Source organism: Cydia strobilella, chromosome Z (assembly GCF_947568885.1).
Source record: "Cydia strobilella chromosome Z, ilCydStro3.1, whole genome shotgun sequence".
Lineage (NCBI taxonomy): Eukaryota > Metazoa > Arthropoda > Insecta > Lepidoptera > Tortricidae > Cydia > Cydia strobilella.
The window spans coordinates 3103162-3124017 of record NC_086068.1 but is presented as its reverse complement, the minus strand read 5'-3'; the positions used below and the strand labels follow the sequence as shown (position 1 = coordinate 3124017).

General features: G+C 39.7%; 1 protein-coding gene across 3 annotated transcripts in view; it reads right to left on the bottom strand.

The window, feature by feature from the left end:
* The window catches only part of LOC134754539 (adenylate cyclase type 6), a 364633-nt gene that overhangs the window by 31585 nt on the left and 312192 nt on the right, over nucleotides 1–20856 (bottom strand). For all 3 annotated transcript variants that reach the window (XM_063690838.1, XM_063690837.1, XM_063690839.1), the window contains exons 13-17: nucleotides 11580–11726; nucleotides 9569–9727; nucleotides 8454–8598; nucleotides 7622–7719; nucleotides 2447–2597 (exon numbers count right to left, since the gene is read on the bottom strand). In XM_063690838.1, the coding sequence (XP_063546908.1) occupies nucleotides 2447–2597; nucleotides 7622–7719; nucleotides 8454–8598; nucleotides 9569–9727; nucleotides 11580–11726 (700 nt within the window). The remainder of the gene's footprint in view (nucleotides 1–2446; nucleotides 2598–7621; nucleotides 7720–8453; nucleotides 8599–9568; nucleotides 9728–11579; nucleotides 11727–20856) is intronic.

Here is a 20856-nt window from a genome sequence, read left to right as displayed (position 1 = left end):
TAAATATTTAAGCGGGGCTTCCAAACAACAAACGTTTTTTGCTGTTTTTGCGTAATGGTACGGAACCGAGTGCGACTCGCAATTGCATAATAGGAAGTATTACTGCAATGTTCTGCCGCCAGAGTGCAGCACCAGTACACATACTAAACCATAGAGTAAGTTATACACACTAGGCCATGGAGACTGTATAAAGGAGCCAAATCTCTATGTATGAAAAGTGTCCATCAAAAAACAGTAATTAGGCGGCGCCACCATACACCGAAATACTACCAAAAACAACCTACGTAATTTGGTCGGGTTATTTGTTGCCTTATATGGTTCATGTTATACTCATGTCCCAGAGCCTAACTAGCGCCACCGGAGAGATTAGGAACTATTATTTAAAGCTTAACGCGGTCACTTTTACAACAATTCTGCCATAAGAGATTGCGATCCTTTCTATACCATCCATAATACTAGGCCTTAAACAGATTTATGACAAGTTTTTACTATGACATTTATGGAATGACATTGTTGCACCAAGGCAACAGGTGTTTACAGGTGGCCTGTCACGAAACGCTAAAATTGACAATTTCGTTATCTGCCTCTTTATCAATCGAATATGCAAGAGTGATAGGGAGGCAGACACCGAACTTTCGATTTTCGTGTTTTTCGGCAGGCCCTGTGATTGTGCTAGTGACGCCCTCGCAGAGTTTTGCATAATATTCCCTATTAAAGTTGGTCAAGCAAATCTTGTCAGTAAATATGAACCAAAAAAAACTACACTCATCCCCTTCTGGGCGCCAGCACCAGTGCAAGACAAAGACTCTCTCCGTCAACGCCCGAAATGAGACAGTCCCTTGACAAACTATATATAGCTGTCCGGCCATAGACATAGTATATACAAGTAGTTATAGACATGAAACCGAGCGACCAGGGGTAAGAGAAAGACATATTCATGTATTGACAGCTTCATGTATGGCAGCATAATCCTTTTTCTCTTTCACTCTTATAAATTTGGGTATTTCGCCATCGCTTCCTTGCGGCTGGTCAATGCGCGGAAATCTACGTGGAAAGCGTCTCCTCTTAACTTGGTACTAAAACCTAAAACTCATTACTCATTACCCTCCACATTTAATAATGTCTTCGACTTTTCAAATTGAAATCAGAAAAAGAATTTCTCGAACACCGATTGTAATCACATTAGGCGCCATTCATTTATTACGTAAGACGATTTTTGCCAGTTTTTGACCCATCCCTCCCCTATGTAAGTAAAAATAAGAATAGGCTGACCCCCTCCCCCTATATTACGTAAGAATCTAAAGGAAAAATTAATACACCTTTGGTTTGTTTTAGTGTTTATTAAAAAAAAAACATTTTGCAACGTTTATCTGTCCCTACAAAGGTACTGGAGCCCGTTTAAGCTAACTTTGCACCGTGTTTGATAACATAGTGTTTCGTAGAAATGTAAAAATATCGCATCTTTATGATCTTAAGTAAGAACTATAACTCCCCCCCCCCCCTCTTGTAAGAAAAAATAAGAAAATATATGTTCGACCCCCCTCTCCCCCTAAATATGTAATAAATGAATGGCGCCTTACGATTCCGACTCAGGAGTTAGGACGCTGTCATCTTACTCGCCCAACATTCGCCATAACAACTTTTGGGCAATCCAATTGTAAAGTTTGGCAATTTAAGTTACTCTTAGCGGCGGTCCGGTATTTTTAAAATACTCTTCTGAGTTTGTACTTTGTAGCTAGGAAGTTGCTTTTGGCATTTTTGAAACGGTCCTCCAGTTTCTGGTCACATTCTTACTACAAGTTAAATCAATACCATTATCGCTTATACTTTCGTCTCCAGCTTCTTCGCGGAAACTCAATGCTCGGCCCTAAGTCCGTGGATTGAACAATTCTGATCCTTACTACCATTGTAAATAAACACTAATATCGTATACCTTCGTCTCCAGTTTCTGGTCGCGAAAACTCGGTCGGCAATGCTCGGCTCCCAGGCGATCGATGGAGCAATATTGATCCTCACCGACTTGTAAATAAACACCGATATCGCATACCTTTGTCTCCAGCTTCTGGTCGCGGAAGGTCAATGTAAACGGTCGGCAATGCTCGGCACGAAGTCCGTGGATTGATCAATACTGATCCTTCCTACCATTGTAAAACCAATATCGCATACCTTTGTCTCCAGCTTCTGGTCGCGGAAGGTCAGTATGAACGGTCGGCAATGCTCGACCCGAAGTCCGTGGATTGAACAATAATGATCCTTCCTACCATTGTAAATAAACACCAATATCGCATACCTTTGTCTCCAGCTTCTGGTCGCGGAACGTCAATGTGAACGGTCGGCAATGCTCGGCCCGAAGCGTAGTAACTATTTATTAATCTGTGCCCGAAGTCCGTGGATTGATCAATACTGATCCTTCCTACCATTGTAAATAAACACCAATATCGCATACCTTTGTCTCCAGCTTCTGGTCGCGGAAGGTCAGTGTGAACGGTCGGCAATGCTCGGCTCTCAGGCGGTCGATGGAGCGCGCGTCAATCGCCTTCATCAGGTACTCGTTGACCTCGTCTTCGGGCTTTTTGAACTCGTTCCCTTGCTCCACCCTGCGGAAACATATCAAATTAAACATTGACAAGGAATAATTAATAGTGTTTTGAAACCCTTTTATTTATTCAAACAGATTCGTTCATTCACCCGGGAATGAAAAGGATTTCGTTTCCGTTTGCGGTTACCGGTTAAATACGAGTAACTGTCCTTTTGAGATACCAATTTAATCTAAATTCATTCGTGTTTCGTTTCTGTAGAACGAAATTAACCGGTTAAATTTAAAATATTGAAGCTAGATACAACGAGTAAGTACTTAATTGCTATTTCTTAAAAACTTCTGAGTTTCACCGCGAACCATAAAATTTCGTTCTCTCCTCATACCGGTATGGAGAAAACGAAATTTTTAAGTTCGATTTCCATCAATTAAACGGTTTTCAAATAAACGAACCAGTATAACGGTTTTGGAACGACATTAACAGGTATTTCAATAACACGTTCCAACCCCTGGGAATTACCTCTCCCCGTACGCAAAAATAGCTGATAAGTAGAAGTGTACGTACAACTTCAAGTCGCTTGAATTTTTTTTATTACAATTTGTAGCAACGAAAACTAGCACCAGACTTAGATATATGTAACTTGAATATTAATGCTAAATTGTTATATTCCGAATTTTTAAATAAACGAATCAGTATAACGGTTTTGGAACGACATTAACAGGTATTTCAATAACACGTTCCAACCCCTGGGAATTACCTCTCCCCGTACGCAAAAATAGCTGATAAGTAGAAGTGTACGTACAACTTCAAGTCGCTTGAATTTTTTTATTACAATTTGTAGCAACGAAAACTAGCACCAGACTTAGATATATGTAACTTGAATATTCATGCCAAATTGTTATATTCCGAATTTTTAAATAAACGAATCAGTATAACGGTTTTGGAACGACATTAACAGGTATTTCAATAACACGTTCCAACCCCTGGGAATTACCTCTCCCCGTACGCAAAAATAGCTGATAAGTAGAAGTGTACGTCGCTTGAATTTTTTTTATTACAATTTGTAGCAACGAAAACTAGCACCAGACTTAGATATATGTAACTTGCCAAGTTGTTATATTCCGAATGTAGTTTTAAAATGAGAGCGTAATTTTGATTAGGTACATGGCGGCGGTTATTATAGCACTAGCTTTTGCCCGCGACTTCGTCGGCGTAGACTTAGTAACCCCAGCTAGAGTAAGAATAGCGCCTGGAGAAAATCTTATAGCAATCATTCAATTGGAGCATAATATGCACACAAATATTAAGCAACTCATTTATTATCTCAATTCTACCATGATTCCACCCCGCTTTTCACCCTCTTAAGAGGCCCACTGACTATCAGTCCGCCGGACGATATCGGCCTGTCAGTTAGAACAAAAATTTTACAGTTCCGAACAACTGACAGGCCGATATCGTCCGGCGGACTGATAGTCAGTGGGCCCCTTTAAGGGATGATTTTCGGGATAAAAACTATCCTATGTCCTTCCCCGGGACTCAAACTATCTCTACGCCAAATTTCAACTAAATCGGTTCAGCAGTGAAGAGGTAACACACAGACAGACAGACAGACAGACAAACTTTCGAATTTATAATATTAGTACTTATGGATTTTTCAGAGGAAGGGTACGATGATAGATATCAATTCAATACAATTTTGCGACATTTGGCATTTTTATTAGGTTATAAATTGTATGGAGATGACATCCATCATCGATTCATCGTACCCTTCCAGTTTGAAAAATAGTACAGGTTCGTGTGACACTTAAATGCCAGATTAAGCCAGGTCCCCACAGAAAACCAGCGCCACGGTTTGCCGCGGCACTATGCTGAGTGGGGATCCTTTTTGGCGTCCAAATGTTTTTTTGTCTGCATGCTTTTCTTTTTTTTTTATGTACTATGTTGTGGCGTCAAATAAATGTATTTTCTTTCTTTCTTCTTTCTCTTTCAAATGAGAATGGTGCGTTGTCGTGAGTACATTCATAAGGCTTTCCTGTTTAAGACATTTGAAAACTTGGAGGATATAACTAAATGTGCCGTTCTCAATCAAAAGGGTACTTATTGTCGGTTTTCAATAAGGCGCTATTTCCGTATAGCTTCAATTTGAAATCAACCTTATTGACAAGCGACAATGTGGTACCTTTTGGTCGAAAATGTCACAAATAGAGACGCCTTGTCTGTAATTTTCTGTACAAAACAGTCTGCCGATTTTTGCGGGATAGGGGCACGTCAAATCCATACTAATATTATAAATGCGAAAGTCTGTCTGTCTGTCTGTCTGTCTGTGTGTTCCCTCTTCACGCTTAAACCGCTGAACCGATTTATATGAAATTTGGCATAGAGATAGGTTGAGTCCCTGAGAAGGACATAGGATAGTTTTTACCCCGAAAATCATCCCTTAAGAAAGTAAAAAGCGGGGTGGAATTGAGATAATTAACGAAGCGCCTGCTAATTTGTGTGCATAATATGCTCAAATTTAGATTGCTATGAAATTTTTTCCAGGCGCTATTCTTACTCTAGCTGCGGTTACTAAGTCCACGCAGACGAAGTCGCGGGCAAAAGCTAGTGTATACGTAACGTAAAAATAACCATGTCAGATAAACGTCAGTCCATATAATGTGTATGACCATTGTTCATAGAGTTTCGACGGAGGGGGACGCCTGTTAATGGCTACTCCGTTTGGTTATATCCTTCAAGTTTCAAAATGATAAATTAGACAACACAGACAATTGACGCCATTTAGGGAAAAGGATCCATCCTCTAAAATTTGCCATTTAACTCAATGACTTTTCGTTTTGACAGAAAGTTCAAATTCTATTAAAAACTCTTTATTTACATTAATAACTAGCTTGAATCTAAAATGAGGTATTTTATATAAAAAGGGACCTAATTGTCGATGGCACTTTTGCTATTATTGACGATGCTCCGATATAAATAAAATGCCGCGCGACGCTGTGCGGCGCAAGCGTCATCGACAATAAGGTCCCTTTTCATAGAAAATGCCCCAAATAGGCCCTTGAGAGTTGAGACATTGTACCAAGGATGCTGTACCATTGTATCAATTCTATTAATAGTTTTTTGTGGATTGGATCCTTTTCCCTAAATGGCGTCTTATTAAGACACCTGTAATAAGTTAAAATACTTTTATAGAAGGAATTATTATGAGCTTTTAAAAAATAGCATATTTAAACTAAAATACACACTTGAACTCTAGGGAAAAGGGTCCAAATACATATTATATATTATGCCGTAATGTATTTAAGTCCGCTCCGTTGATTTTCCCCGGCCATTCAAAAAACAGCACTGCACAATAAACTTTAAGACCCTAATTCGTTTAAACATTAAAAAGGTTTAGTCTTTTGCAGTCCTGAGTAATGTGAGAATAATGTCAGTTTCTGATTTAAACCGAATCTAATACGGGTAGATAATAGCCCCCGGCGCCGTCCGCTTTGAGATTCACTGAGAAAACACACTAGGGTAACTATAAAACTAACCGCACATACCAAAAAGACCTAACTACAGTATAAGTTCATGCTAATATATCCCTTATTAAAGTAGGATGGTGTGGGTTTGAAGCGAAATTCGCTTGGGAGGCTTTGGACAAACAAAGCTTATGATAAATCAGTTCCGAAATTACCGACGTTATAATTAAACGAGGGTGCGGAATTCATTACAGAATAGTATGAAATTTACGCACAAATTAATATAAAATTAGATTTTTAAAAATACTGCACAGGTTTTTAAAGAACCAGAGAACTCGTTTTCAGTACTTACGATTGCGTATTAATCCACCAACGGAGCGGCAGCTGACGATATACACAGTACGATACGACTGCCGGCGGGGCGGAGTCAAAGAAATCTCTGAATGGGGTCGACTAAACTTAGTCCGTTTTAACCCTGCCAAGACACAGGTTTGCGCGTTTACCGAGTTTGTCGTGTCACCTCGTTTTGAGAGCACTCCCCTGACTGCCGCAGCCAGTATAGGAATCCTTGGCGTCGACATTTCGAGTGAAGTCCAGTTCCGCGGCCATTTAGAGGGTAAGGCCAAATTAGCCTCAAAAAAGCTCGGTGTGCTCAACAGATCGAGACAGTATTTCACGCCGGCCCACCGCCTACAGCTGTATAAAGCGCAGGTTCGCCCACACATGGAATACTGCTCTCATCTATGGGCAGGGGCACCCCAATACCAGCTTCTCCCTCTGGACCGCATCCAACGAAGAGCGACTCGAATTGTCGACTGCCAGCGTATTTCGGAACGGCTTGGCGCTGCGTAGAGATGTGGCCTCGCTCTGCATTTTCTATCGCGTGTATAACGGGGAGTGCTCCGAGGAATTGTTCGGATTAATCCCTGCCGCTTCTTTTCGCCATCGCCCTACGCGACAACATTACCATCCTCACCACTTAGATGATTGGCAGTCCTCAACTGTGCGTTTCTCTAGAAACTTCCTGCCTCGCACAGCTAAACTGTGGAATGAACTGTCGCCTGCGGTATTTCCGGACCGATATGACCTTCACGAAAAGAGCGTACTCCCATCTTAAAGGCCGGCAACGCACTTACAACCCCTCTGGTGTTGCGGGTGTCCATGGGCGGCGGTAATCGCTTACCATCAGGTGATCCGTCTGCTCGTATGCCTCCTATTTCATAATTTTACGTAGACGAACATAGAAATCCATTCATTTAATAAGAAACCAGTAGCTTCTGGAATGCTTTTGACTGACCATATACCTAATTTAAAATCTTTTAAGTCCATCTTGCCGGACACTTTAGAGAATATACATATATCTTTTCTTAGGCCTACACAGCATAGACACAGCTATACTACAGATACAGAATGAGAGATTAATATCATTATCTCATTCTAATAAAAAGCTTTGTCCCTACTTACGTAAGTAAAACCAGTAAAACTTACAAGTGTATCTTAGGCCTTACATCAATTGCTAATTTGCACCTCGGTAGTCAGGTTTCTACGTTAGCGCGATCTATCTCGGAGGTGGCGCCATCTCTCGATAAGTTCGTGTACTACAAAGCTGTATTGAATTCTTACTTGGCCGAATTCTTGCCGTGTTGTGATCCGTGGCCCATCACCCTCATCTCCTTGGACACGTTGCCGTTGAGGGAGAAAGAGTTCTGGGGTTTCTTGTCCTGCGGACACAAATACAAATTAAATTAGAGTTTTGAATGATTCACGGTTAGTTTCACTAGACTTATATTGACCGGGATATAGACCGTGATTACCTTTTGTATTATTTGTGAACGCGACCGGACCAACAAGTGTGATGCGACCGCTGGTAACGTTGAAAGTGAACGCAGCCGACGCGCAAGAATGAGGGTAGACAGAGCGCTGTCTACACAACTTTGACACCCACCCGCTATCTTCAGTCACCCGTGAACATGATGCATGTAACTGCGTCGAAATATCGGGAGCTCACAAATAATACAAAAGGTAATCACGGTCTATATCCCGGTCAATATAAGTCTACAAATTAAATGTAGAGATGAAAGTTAAAAGAAAAAAATACTGACTTCACAAAACAGTTGAAATGCCTTTAAAATTAAACCATAGTTCAATTAGAACCAACACCAAATTTTAAGTACATGTGGTGGAGTTCCATTTTGGTTTTCATTTCACCAATTAGCACCGTTTAAATGCAAATACTTGGTATTTAGACGAAAAAAAAAATCGCTATAAGTATTGCTTATTATAACTCTTACAAGGAAAACATTTGAGGAATTCCCATCAATTCCTCATGGAATCCATCATCAGAACTCGACCTTGATAAAAATGATGCTTACTGAAGTGACTCATCTAAGATAACTCATTTGAGGTAACTTGTCTGAGGTAACCCATATGAGGTAACTTTTCTGAGGTAACTCACCACTCGGCTGGTGTCGTCCGGTACAATGAGGTAGGTCTCAATGTTGTGGTCCTTGAGGTACGCGTTCCTCTGGTCTCCGTGGCCTGGCTCCACCTTGTAGTCGGTGCCGAGGCACTGGAGGGTCTCCTTGGTGATGTGGACTCGGCTGCAACAATTAATAAGTTAGAATGTCAAAATTCACGATTAAAATCATTCAAGCATTTCAGAAGTGGGGTACTGAGATTATAGTTACTCTTCTGACAAAGCAAGCGCAGCAAGCGCTGGTGGCCTAGCGGTAAGAGCATGAGACTTTCAATCCGGAGGTCGCGGTTTCAAACTCCGGCTTGTACCAATGAGATTTTCGAAACTTACGTACGAAATATCATTTGATATTTACCAGTTATTTTTCGGTAAAGGAAAACATCGTGAAGAAACCGGACTAATCCCAATAAGGCCTACCTAGTTTCCCCTCTGGGTTGGACGTAAATCGCACACACGACGAATCTTTCTGGCGAGGTCTCTTTTCTGACCGAAAGATACTTTCGGTGCTGTATTTTATTCATTTTGATGTATAAAGAAAAATAAAACGGGTTACAGGTAGGGGAGAGTGGGGATACCAGTTACCGGGGTAAGTTGTTCTGATGGTAATAACTCTGTAAGGCAGAAAGATACATTGGCAACGATGGTTGAGTGCCTGTCTTCAGGGGCTATGGAAATGCTACACTTGTAAATATTTTTGTGTTTAAACTAATCGGTATATATGTGTTTATTATGGACCGATTTATGTAATACTGTCCTAAACTGAGACCAGTAAGATATCTTATTGTATAAGTATTTATTAAACCCTTAAATTAGTTAAATTGATACTCTATCATAAAAATAATCTAAGTACCTATATCTGTGTACCCTGCGACGCCGCTGCTAACCATGTAGTGTTTTTTGTTTGAGCACTCACCTCCCGCAGCTCGGCCTTCGGTCTCGCGTGTAGGCGCGCCTCACTCAAACGCTTGGGGCCTATGCGAGTTCAGCCTTAGGCCTTCGCAAAAGCTGTCCACACCACGTTTCACGTAAACCATTGCTGTGTCCCTGATACAGCCTAGCATTTTTCGGAAGTTAACAACTAAGTATATCCTTACCCGGCAACGCCGCCGCTCTCCATGTAGTTGGCGAGCGTGACATCGTTGGACCACACGTCGAACTGCCACTTGCGTAGCCCGAGCACCACGCAGTGCACGCGCCCCGTGTGGATGCCCACGCGCATGTTCACATTCACAGCCATCACTTCACGCACCAGCCTGTAGAAAGAAAAAAATAGTTTCAAAACTACATAATGACGCGAACGCAGCTGAAAATTCCCGAAGTCAACCTCTTCTCTTCTCGTCTCCACTCTTCTAACACTCGCTCAACGTGTTGCTGGTAGTAAACGATGGATACAGCTCAAGACCTGGAACACCTGGAGTGTTTCTGGGTGTAAAGGGTCAAGGGTAACACTCACTCAACGTGCCGCTGGTAGAGAATGATGGGGAAAACTCAAGACCTGGAACACATGAAGTGCTGGCTGGTACTCTCAGCTTTTTATAACAGGTGTCACAGACAGTCCCCTATGCAGAGGAAGCATGGGGATTGAAGAAACAGCCTCTCATGTGGTGCTGGAATGCAGCGGTCCCATACAGGGCAAAATATCGGATCCCCGAGAGACCTCCTACTCAACATCAAAGGTTTGATAGGATTCCTCAAGGAGCTGGGCAGGCAGTACTAGCCCACCCCCCATGTCATGCAAAATAGGCGCCAGTCGTCGAGTTGCGGAAAAACATATATATTCCACCACATCGTGTACCGTGACGGAAACATGCAGGCGCGATACGTAAAGCGTTTTATTCGGTGTGGCACAGCCCACAGATCAGAAGCAATATCCTCCTCCGCAGTGCCACACTCACTTGCGAGGAGCCACGACACGTATGTTAATCGGCGCGCATGTTAGATACATTACAAGAAAATTATATTTCGTTTGCTTCTGTTATTTAGGTAAATTACAGTGTCGTCCTAAAGAGTTATCAGATTAAATACTGTAATAGATGACATATATTAAAGAAAAAGTGACGAAGCCCTCCAGTGGCGAAGGCCGGATTCGAACCGGAATCTTCAGCTATCGCGGCTAACGCCATGAACCCCTAGGCCACCTCGCGACGGCGGTACCCGTCCCAATGTCTCGACTATATGACTATATATATCTTAATAAGACTTGGCGTCTTTGACTAACTCTAAGGGCAAGCAGTGCGCGCTTGCAGCCAGGGACCGGCCCGCTATCCCTTATCGGGGTTTTATAAGGGTATTGCATAAGGCTTAACTCACCATACCCTTTGCCAGACGAAACCCTTTGTTTTGGTTTTAAAAACCCTTATATAAAGCTACCACATTTGAGTAATCGGTAGCCCAAATACCCTTACAAAACCCTTATCATCCGCTCACCAACACCTTGCATATTGCTTATAAGGGTTAGCTTTATAAAGGGCTTCCCTTTTAGCATATAAGCGTGCTAATTTAAGTCGTCTACCTTGTTCATAAAGCACACATTACTTCGAATCCGAGTGATCGTCGGCGGCGACGGCGGCGTTCTTTGACTAGGCACGTATTTTCTTTCCTTTTCATACACTACCATAGATATATACTAATCCTGTCTCTTTCACGCAAAGGGAAACCTTTATAAAAAGCGCTTAAAGGGTAACCCTTATTAAGAGCTAGCCTTATTTTTGGTTAGCTTTTCGGTAAGGGTAAGTCAAAGGTAAGGGTATGAATGGGCTTGCAGTTCAAAAGGGAAAGTCTTTCAATGTGTTAGCCGTGTTTAAGTGTCGCCCATTGAAAGGGTTTTATCGCGGAAAGGGTTGTCCGGTCCCTGGCTTGCACCTCCTAAACGAATATAGCTATAGGGAGACTGGTGCTGCCATCTATGAACAAGTTTGGGAACAAATCAAATTGTTTTATTAAATATTTTGATTTTGTGTTTTTTAAGTAGTCACACTACAGTGACTACAGTGAGTGAGTGTAGTGACCTAGTGACACTACAATAATTTGATTTGTTTCCAAACTTATTCATAGATGGCAGCACCAGTCTGTTGTGTTTAGAGTAGTACAGCTCTCAATACTCACGCAATAGCGTCGATCATGTCCAGTCCCATCTCAACGCAGCACTTGGCATGGTCGTCGCGCGCCTCCGGCAGGCCAGAGACGCAATAATAGCAGTCGCCAAGAAGCTTGATGCGGAGGCAGTGGTGCTCGGAGGCCAGCCGGTCGAATCTGAGACAAAATTAGTTGTGTTACAATAGTACCTATACATTACGATACTTACGGACTTATAATTGATATTTGTATTTACTTTTTAGGGTTCCGTACCCAAAGGGTAAAAACGGGACCCTATTACTAAGACCATAAAGTAACTTATACTAGAGCGGTACTGTCATAGTAAATTTTGTAACCCCAGTAAATTCACTGCCATCTGTCGACACACTTTAAAACTAAAAATAAATATTTATAAAAATACGATAAAATGTATTTAAATATGGATAAATGATTTTTTTATTTGCATTAATTATTTTTATTTGATTTTGACCCATGTTCTTTCACTGGTATGCGTTAAAATTATAAATAACAAACGAAACAGTCAACGCCCTCTATACGAGAGTAGGCCAAAACTAGTGGCGCCATCTGATCGAGAATCAAATTTTCGTGATTTTCGAGGCACGTTTTTTCCTTAGACTGTATCCATCTATTACGGAGTTATATCTATCTTTGCTAAGACTCCACTGTCTGTCCGTCTGTCTGTCACCAGGCTGTATCTCATGAACCGTGATTGCTAGACAATTGAAATTTTAACAGATGATGTATTTCTGTTGACGCTATAACAACAAATACTAAAAACAGAATATAATAAATATTTAAGTGGGGCTCCCATACAACAAACGTGACTTTTCTGCCGTTTTTTGCGTAATGGTACGGAACTCTTCGTGCGCGAGTCCGACTCGCACTTGGCTGGTTTTTTTCTTTGTAGGTATGTTTTGTAGTAGTTTTCATCTTACACATGTGTACATCGATGCGTATACGAATATGACATGACACACATTGACACGAATCCACCACTAATCCCTTATTCATAAAGCCTCAATAGGGTATTCCACAATTTTTTATTAATGGCATCAGTCGATCAGGTTTGTTTTGAGGATCAAATGTCTGTAAGGGACCCATTGTCTTAAAGCAATACAAAAGTCACAAATAATTGTCAAAGTCTGGCACCCGCACTTTACTGACGAAACGCTTCTAACAAATTGGCATTACATCGTAACGTCAGCATGTAACGTCGCTATCGCTTAGAAGCCGTGAAAAACAAGGAAATTGCGATTTTGTCGGTGAAATATTGCGTTTATGTATATTGTTGCTATACAATATATTTTTAATAAATTATAAGGAATCGAATGGTACCATTATTATTATACGTAGTTAAAAATTTTTTTGAAACTTAAGTTGTATTTATTCTTGCAATATATTTTTTAAGTTTACAATTTATTGTCATAAATTGCTCATTTTCTATCTATAAATAAATCTAGTTAGATTTAGTTATAAAATTCAACACGTGGAAGCAACTACAGCTCTAACTGCCTACTACGCCTTTGCAAATTCATGGTTACGATATGGGATCTTAACATGGGGTAACAGTACTGATGCACACGACTTATTTGTGATGCAAAAAAAATGCATTCGTGTATTAATGGGAATTCGAAATAGGGATAGTTGCAAACCTCATTTTATTAAACTTGGCATACTTACTCTACCATCTATATATATTTTTGAATTGGGCATGTATGTAAGGAAAAATATTAACTTATTCAGAGCTACCAAACAAAAGACTAAAATATAAGCTTGAGCAACCTCATTATGCAGCAGTAAAATATTATAATCACATCCCAAACCATATAAAAGCAGAGGAAAGAGACGCGACATACGAAAAAAAGTTGAAATCATTCCTTGCAGAAAAAGCATACTACTCAGCCACAGAATTCCTAGATGATATTTTTCATAAGTAATTAATATAATTTTGATATACCGCTATTATAAGGCTTGTTTATGTTCCAAAGTTAGTACGTAAGTAAACTTATTAATACTTAGCTTAAGAAAATGTTTGCAACACCCTTCTGGGGTCCATGTGATACTTATATACTCTGTATTTTTTTGTAACAACTTTTTACCATGGTGCAATAAACGATATTATGATTATGATTATGATTATGACTATTACTTAATATACGTATGTAATGTCTTTCTTACAAATACATAAGCCATTATGACATATTATGACAAACGATTAATAGCTAATAAAAAAAAAAAAAAAAAAAAAAAAAAAAAAATCGTTTATTTCAGACTTCATAATGGTCCATACATGTTAGTACTTAATACTATCTTAAGCAACTAAACTTAAATTATTTATATTATTATTATTATTATTGGATGGATTAATGGAGGCTTGTAGTTATAAATAACGGCATAAATCGATTTCCAATTAGGGGTTTTGAATCAGAGATTATGAGGTGAATTCAAACTTATATCGTGACATTAAAATGATATCGGAATGATGTCAGTCGCGCGTGCATTTAGCTCGTACTTGTCCGTACATAGACGAGCTACTGACATGATTTAGATATAATTTTGATGTCACAATGTATATAAGTTTGGGTTAGCCTGGAATTTTACTGGAAGAAATTGCCTGTATATAGGGTTGCCACCTTTTTTCTATACACATATAGTGTTTTTGACAAAATATTAAAAAATATAGTATTTATTGGGAAATTTGAAAAAAGTAGGATGCCTATTTGAGGCGAATGAAAATCCAAGTCGCATACGATGCGATATCGGTGACATTTGTATACCCCATTCTTGAGTGATTAAAATATAGTATTTTTCGTACTATATTGTTTTTGTATAATATATAGTACAAGTGACTAAAATACAGTACGATACTATATATTATAGTATGGGTGGCAACTCTACCTGTATAGTGCATTGAGTTATGTATATTACATAACAATATTATTAGATTGCACGATATGGCTAGTTGTCGCTAGGCTAGTCAGATCACGAAATGCCGGCGTTTCATGTTATTTTACGATGCGCCCGGTATGAAGCTAGGAATATCAACGAATGCAAAGTCAAAGTCAATATAATCTTTATTCAAATAGACCTAGCAACAAGCACTTTTAAATTGTCAAGTTTTAAATATTACCTTAATCTAAATATCAGAGCAATTTATTGATGCAGTTATTATTATTCTTAAAAACATTGAATTATTATAGATATGTCAAACTTAATAATAAGAATTCACAAAAGGATCTTCAAACACCAAAATTGGTATGATCGATCTGCAGTCTCTTTTATTAGGCAGATCGTGATATGCCTGGGTTATTCTTAGTCAGATCGTGAAAGGGCAGCGTTTCATGATATGCCTAGGAATATCTCGATATGCCCGATTTTACGATCTGCCGCCGACATATAGAAGCCATACCAAACAATGAAATTGTCGCAAACGCAACCTGTACCACGTGACCAAAACGTCGTAAGCGCATTATAATTCATGGCGCTTACGCGTTTAGGTCCCGAGACTCATGCTCCGCTTCTATGGTTAATTTTCAAAACAACATGTGTTCATCCTCACACCCCAGCACCTAAATGGTCGCGTACTGTGCGGTTTAAGAGGAATTTCCTCCCGCGTACGCTTCGGCTGTGGAATGAGCTCCCTGCCGAGTTTTTCCCGAGGGGCTACAGTATGGGGTTCTTCAAAAAAGGAGTGTACAGGTTTTTAAAGGGTCGGCAACGCGCGTGTAATATCTCCGGTGTTGCAGGCGTCCATAGGCTACGGTAACTGCTTACCATCAGGCGGGCCGTATGCTTGATTGCCACCGACGTGGTATAAAAAAACAACTTATGGCGCAAAATACTGGTTCCCTGTGCCGGTTCTATACGTTAGGTGACGTTAGTAAGAAGGGCCTGACACTCTTTGATAGAGAAAGATAGTCTTATTGCGATTCCTATAAGAGGAAAGAGAAAATAGTGCCATGCTTTGTCCTTATCACCGACCGGCTGGCATCATAGGTAGGAGGCGATGGCGAAATACCGAAATTTATAAAAGTGAAATAGAAAAAATCCTATGCTGCCCTAATTTTATATGAAGGCCGTTCCATCGGTTTGCCGCTGTCTTTGTCACATTTCGCAAGAAAGAACGGGAAAGAACATACGCGCCAAGTGTCAATTTTGATCGAATTTTGTCGGTTTTTATTTATTTTAAAAACGTTACCTTGCAATAGCTACATTTAGATTCAATATAGATTATTATATTTACATAAGTGTATTAAGTATGTACTTACTGCCTTTTTTGTCCCTTCCGCAACCGCCACTCACTCTCATTTTTATTATTTAACGAATTGTTGTTTATTTTTATTTTTGCATCTTGTTTGTTTTAATTAATCTTGACGTGTCTTTTATTATTTGTTTTATACTGTGTTAGTATTCTTAGAACTGCACTAGTTCATGGCCCCGACGGAAGATCAGCGCTAGCCCAGCCAGGCTAGCACCATGCTGAGTCGGGACCATTTCGTGGCTTATATTATTTATGTTGTGTTTCCTATGTACGTGTTTTCCTCTTTTTTGCCACGAATAAACGCTATCTATCTATCTATCACATAATAAATAACCGAGTAAAGTAGGATTAAAAGTCCGAGTTAGAGGTTACTTTGGGAATTAATTGTATCGAGCGAAGTGTCATAATTCGTGTATCGGAAGCTATGTTGTTAAAGATAATATAGTCAAGAACTACATATATTTTTTCCACGTCTACGAATATCAACGCCTCTTAGAAAAACATGATCATATAAGGATATTTTTCGCCTTCTGGCTCAGGGAACCGTATTCTTTCTTTTACCCGGTCGCTCGATGGCGCGTCTATAACTTCTTGTATATACTATGTCTATGGTTAGTAATAATAGTATAGCATAGTGTCGTGATTCCTACTGGAGTTCAAATAAAATATAAAATAAAGTTCGTATGGAAGTCACGTATTGAATGCATCGGGTATTCATATTGGTTTAGTTCCGATACTTCCGATTGTTTTGTTTGCGCGTCGCGGCGCGGCGTCGGGGTTTAGGCGCAGTTATTTACTGACTGAATCAGTTTATTCAATTCATTTATAGAAAGGGGCCTTGATCCCCGGGTTTTTCCTGATATAAAGGCTGTCCATCAAACGCGGCAACGCAGCGAGCGTAATGGGGCCTTTGCGTCGGGGGCAGCCCGGAGCGAGTTTCAGTAGGTAGTTATTTTATACATAATTACTTTATATTAATACTAGCTTTTGCCCGCGACTTCGTCTGCGTGGAATTAGTAATTTGGGTACCTTAATTCTTAAACAAATCTGCTTTTTTATCCACCCTTTTTTTACCCCCAAATTGGTCCACACTATACATTTCCACCCCATTTTTACCCCCTAAGGGATGATTTCGGGGATAAAAGTTATTCTATATCCTTTCCCACAGCTCAAACTATCCCCATACCAAGTTTCATCTAAATCGGTTCAGCGGTTATTGATTCCCCATACAAATTTCCACCCCCCTTTTCACCCCCTTGAGGGGTGAGTTGTGGGATAAAAAGTATCCTATGTCCTTCCCCGGGACTCAAACTATCTGTATACCAAATTTCAACTAAATCGGTTCAGCGGTTTAAGCGTGAAGAGGTAACACACAGACAGACAGACAGACAGACTTTCGCATTTATAATATTATAGTATGGATTAGTATGGATATGGATTTACGTTCAGATACATTTAGGTTTAGCGGTTAAGTTTTTAATTAGTTTTATGTCTAGATATATTTCAGTCTTTCGATTAATAAACTACCTACCTACCTATTAATTTATTTCTACATATAATACGAGAAGGTATTCGGCGAATGTAAATATTGCGAGGAAATCTATATAGTGTATGTATAGTAACAACACCAATCATGAGATGAAAGCATACCTGTTCGCTGCGGCAAATCGTGTAACTCGTATCTTCATATCACATTATTCAGCCCAGTGTCACAGAATAAGTAATAGTATTATCATACAGAACGGCCACGCACCGCCCCGCCCCGACTAGAATTACCTCGCCCCGCGACAGCAGAGTGACGGTCGTTTGCCGGCCGCTCAGTATTACTCACACTATGACGCATTAAGGGGTCCACTGACTATCAGTCCGCCGGACGATATCGGCCTGTCAGTTAGAACAAAAATTTGACAGTTCCGAACAACTGACAGGCCGATATCGTCCGGCGGACTGATAGTCAGTGGGCCCCTTAACGCGTGTACAGACGTGCCGTTCACACATAGAAACGCAAGTGATTTTTGATGTATAGCGTGTCCGCCCTTTGCTTGTCACCTGACGATTCCATAATGCGTGCTCTCAACCATCGCATGGCCATCTCGCTGGTCCAGCGCTGGGCCATCGTGTAGAGAGCCATTAAAACGGACAGTCACGTTATACTTAAGCATCGCTGTGGGTTTTGTTTATGGTAAAAAATATTTGCTGTTTAGCAAAAATGTGTCAACCCACACTCATTTTGCAATAAAATGTCAACTTTAAGCGTAATTTTTTGAGTAGACATATCATTGAACAAGATCAAATCAATTTATTTTATTAAAATATTTTGATGTTTTTTTTTTAAGTAGTCACACTACTACTTATATATAAATTAAAAACTGTAATAGATGTCATATATTAAAGAAAAAGTAACGAAGCCCTCCAGTGGTGAAGGCCGGATTCGAGCCGGCGTCTTTAGCTATCGCGGCTAACGCCATGAACCCCTAGGCCACCCCGCCACAGCTAAGCGCGTTAGCCGCGATAGTTAAAGACGCCGGTTCGAATCCGGCCTTCACCACTGAAGGGCTTCGTCACTTTTTCTTTAATTTATGACATTTATTACAGTTTTTAGACATTATTGTTAAATTAGTGTGGGTTAACACATTATTGCTTATCAGCATCCTTAATACTCATTTCACAGGATTTGTGATTTACGTCTCATTATTGGTGCCATGTCCATTATAGGCGTGTTTACTATATACATTTTGAAGTTTACACGAACTTTATCTACCTACACATTCGTAATGTAATGCATGTTTTTTTTTTTAAATACAAAACCGCGTTTTTAGTACTTTAGAAAATGTTTAAAAAGTCCAATTACCCGCTAGGTACAAGTTAAAGGTTTCGACCTCAAAGGTCTCGAATACTTGTCCAAGTATCCCCAAGCACGTATTCTTGTGGACAAGTCCTAAATAAACTACGCCAATGGTCACCCTTGCCCGACTTACATTGACTGGAAGAAGGTCGTAAGTCCATAAGTTTTTGTATGGAGATAAGCTCTTCTGTTTTAGAAGCACTCCTATTCGATTTAGTTGCAGCAACGTAAACAAGCTGCAGAGGACACAGTTAGAATATTATACTCAGTATTGTAACGTATTTTACGAGTATCTTTTTTTTAATTAAAATGTGGCTTTCCCCTCTTGTAGGTTCAGGAGGATTTTGCCAATGACGACGTATTTTGATTTGGTAATAGGAATTATAGAACGCAACGTTGTTCGGTAGTTATATTAAATATGAGCTCTTGTAAGGAGATAGCTGGCTTTACAAGGGCTACGTGGAGTTACTTGGCGTTGAAGCCAGAATGGAGGTTGAACTCGTATCAAGATTAATTCTTTATTATCCGCACACTTCCACATTAGTTCACTGCGTAATATACAACGTTTAAATGTAATGTTTTTGAGGTGATCCGTTCGTTACTGCGATTATTGATGAAAATCTTATTAGTAATAATATTTTTCAGTGGTTATTTGTTTCATTTCAATACTTTGTGTTTATTTAAGTATACAACAACATAATAAGCGATGATTCTCATGTAATTCCAGAGAAAAAAGTGGAGAAACAAAAAAGAAAGAGAAAAAAAAGAAAAGAAAGAGAGAGAGAGAGAAAAGAGGAGAGAGAGAGAGAGAGAGAGAGAGAGAGAGAGAGAGAGATATTTAGCGCGTTGTTCAAAATCTTATACAAAAATAGACATAACGCAAACGCGAACGCACATCAATGTCACGCTATTGAATGCAATTTACACTAGGGGCTCTGTCACAGTGCGGACACGCTATACATCAAAAATCACTTGCGTTTCTATGTGTGAACGGCACGTCTGTACACGCGTCATGCGTCATAGTGTAAGTTGCTTAAAAATAGTACTGAGCGGCCGGCAAGCGTCCGTCAATCTCCTGTCGCGAGGCGAGGTAATACGAGTCGGGGCGGGCCGGTGCGGGGCCGTTCTGTATGATAATACTATTACTTATTCTGTGACTAGAGGTTCAGTTAAAATACTGAACCTAGATATTTTAACCGTGGTAAAAGTTAGTTTCATAGTACCTATATTGTACGAAAGCTAATAATAATAGAGTCCAAGCGAGACTATGTAGTGAACTATTTATTAAAATGTTGACAGTGCTACTTTTATACGTCACTTATCTGGATTTAGGTCACAATAGTTGTGCAAATGAGCAAAGTTTGTTTTTGCTGCTAGTTCTGTTTTTAAAAGGTTGCAGATAGGGTGGATACTTGGATAGCCCATGTATCACTCATTGGATCTAATGCGCATTATGTTTTTAGGGTTCCGTACCTCAAAAGGAAAAAACTGAACCCTCATAGGATCACTCGTGCGTCTGTCCGTCTGTCACAGCCTATTTTCTCCGAAACTACTGGACCAATTAAGTTGAAATTTGGTATACATATGTAAGTTTGTGACCCAAAGACGGACATGTAACGCAAACAAATGAATTTTAAACATGAGGGCCACTTTTGGGGGGTAAATGAGAAAATTAAAAAATAAAGTTTTTCAAACTATATCGTGTTATATATCAAATGAAAGAGCTCATTGTAAGAATCTCAAATATATATTTTTTATAATTATTTCAAGTTATTCAAGAAAATAGGAAAAAAATGACCATCCCCCTCCTTTATCTCCGAAACTACTGGGTCTAAAATTTTGAAATAAAATAAACAAAATAGATTTTTACCTATAGATTACAGGAAAACCTATTAGAAATTGCAGTCATGCGTGAGTCGGACTTAATTACTTAGTTTTTGTCCGACCCCTACAGGTTTTTTAAAGACATTTCACTCACGTTCACATGAAAAATAAGTACATTGTTTAAATTGTGTAATATACGGAACCCGTGGAACGCGAGTCCGACTCGCACTTGGCCGGTTTTTTTACTAAAATAAGTATAATATACTTACAAAAAGATAAAAATATCTGGTGGCACGGTAGGGTGACGCCGTCACGCGGGCGCAAGGTGAAAACTTTATTCACTGTTAATTACTTTT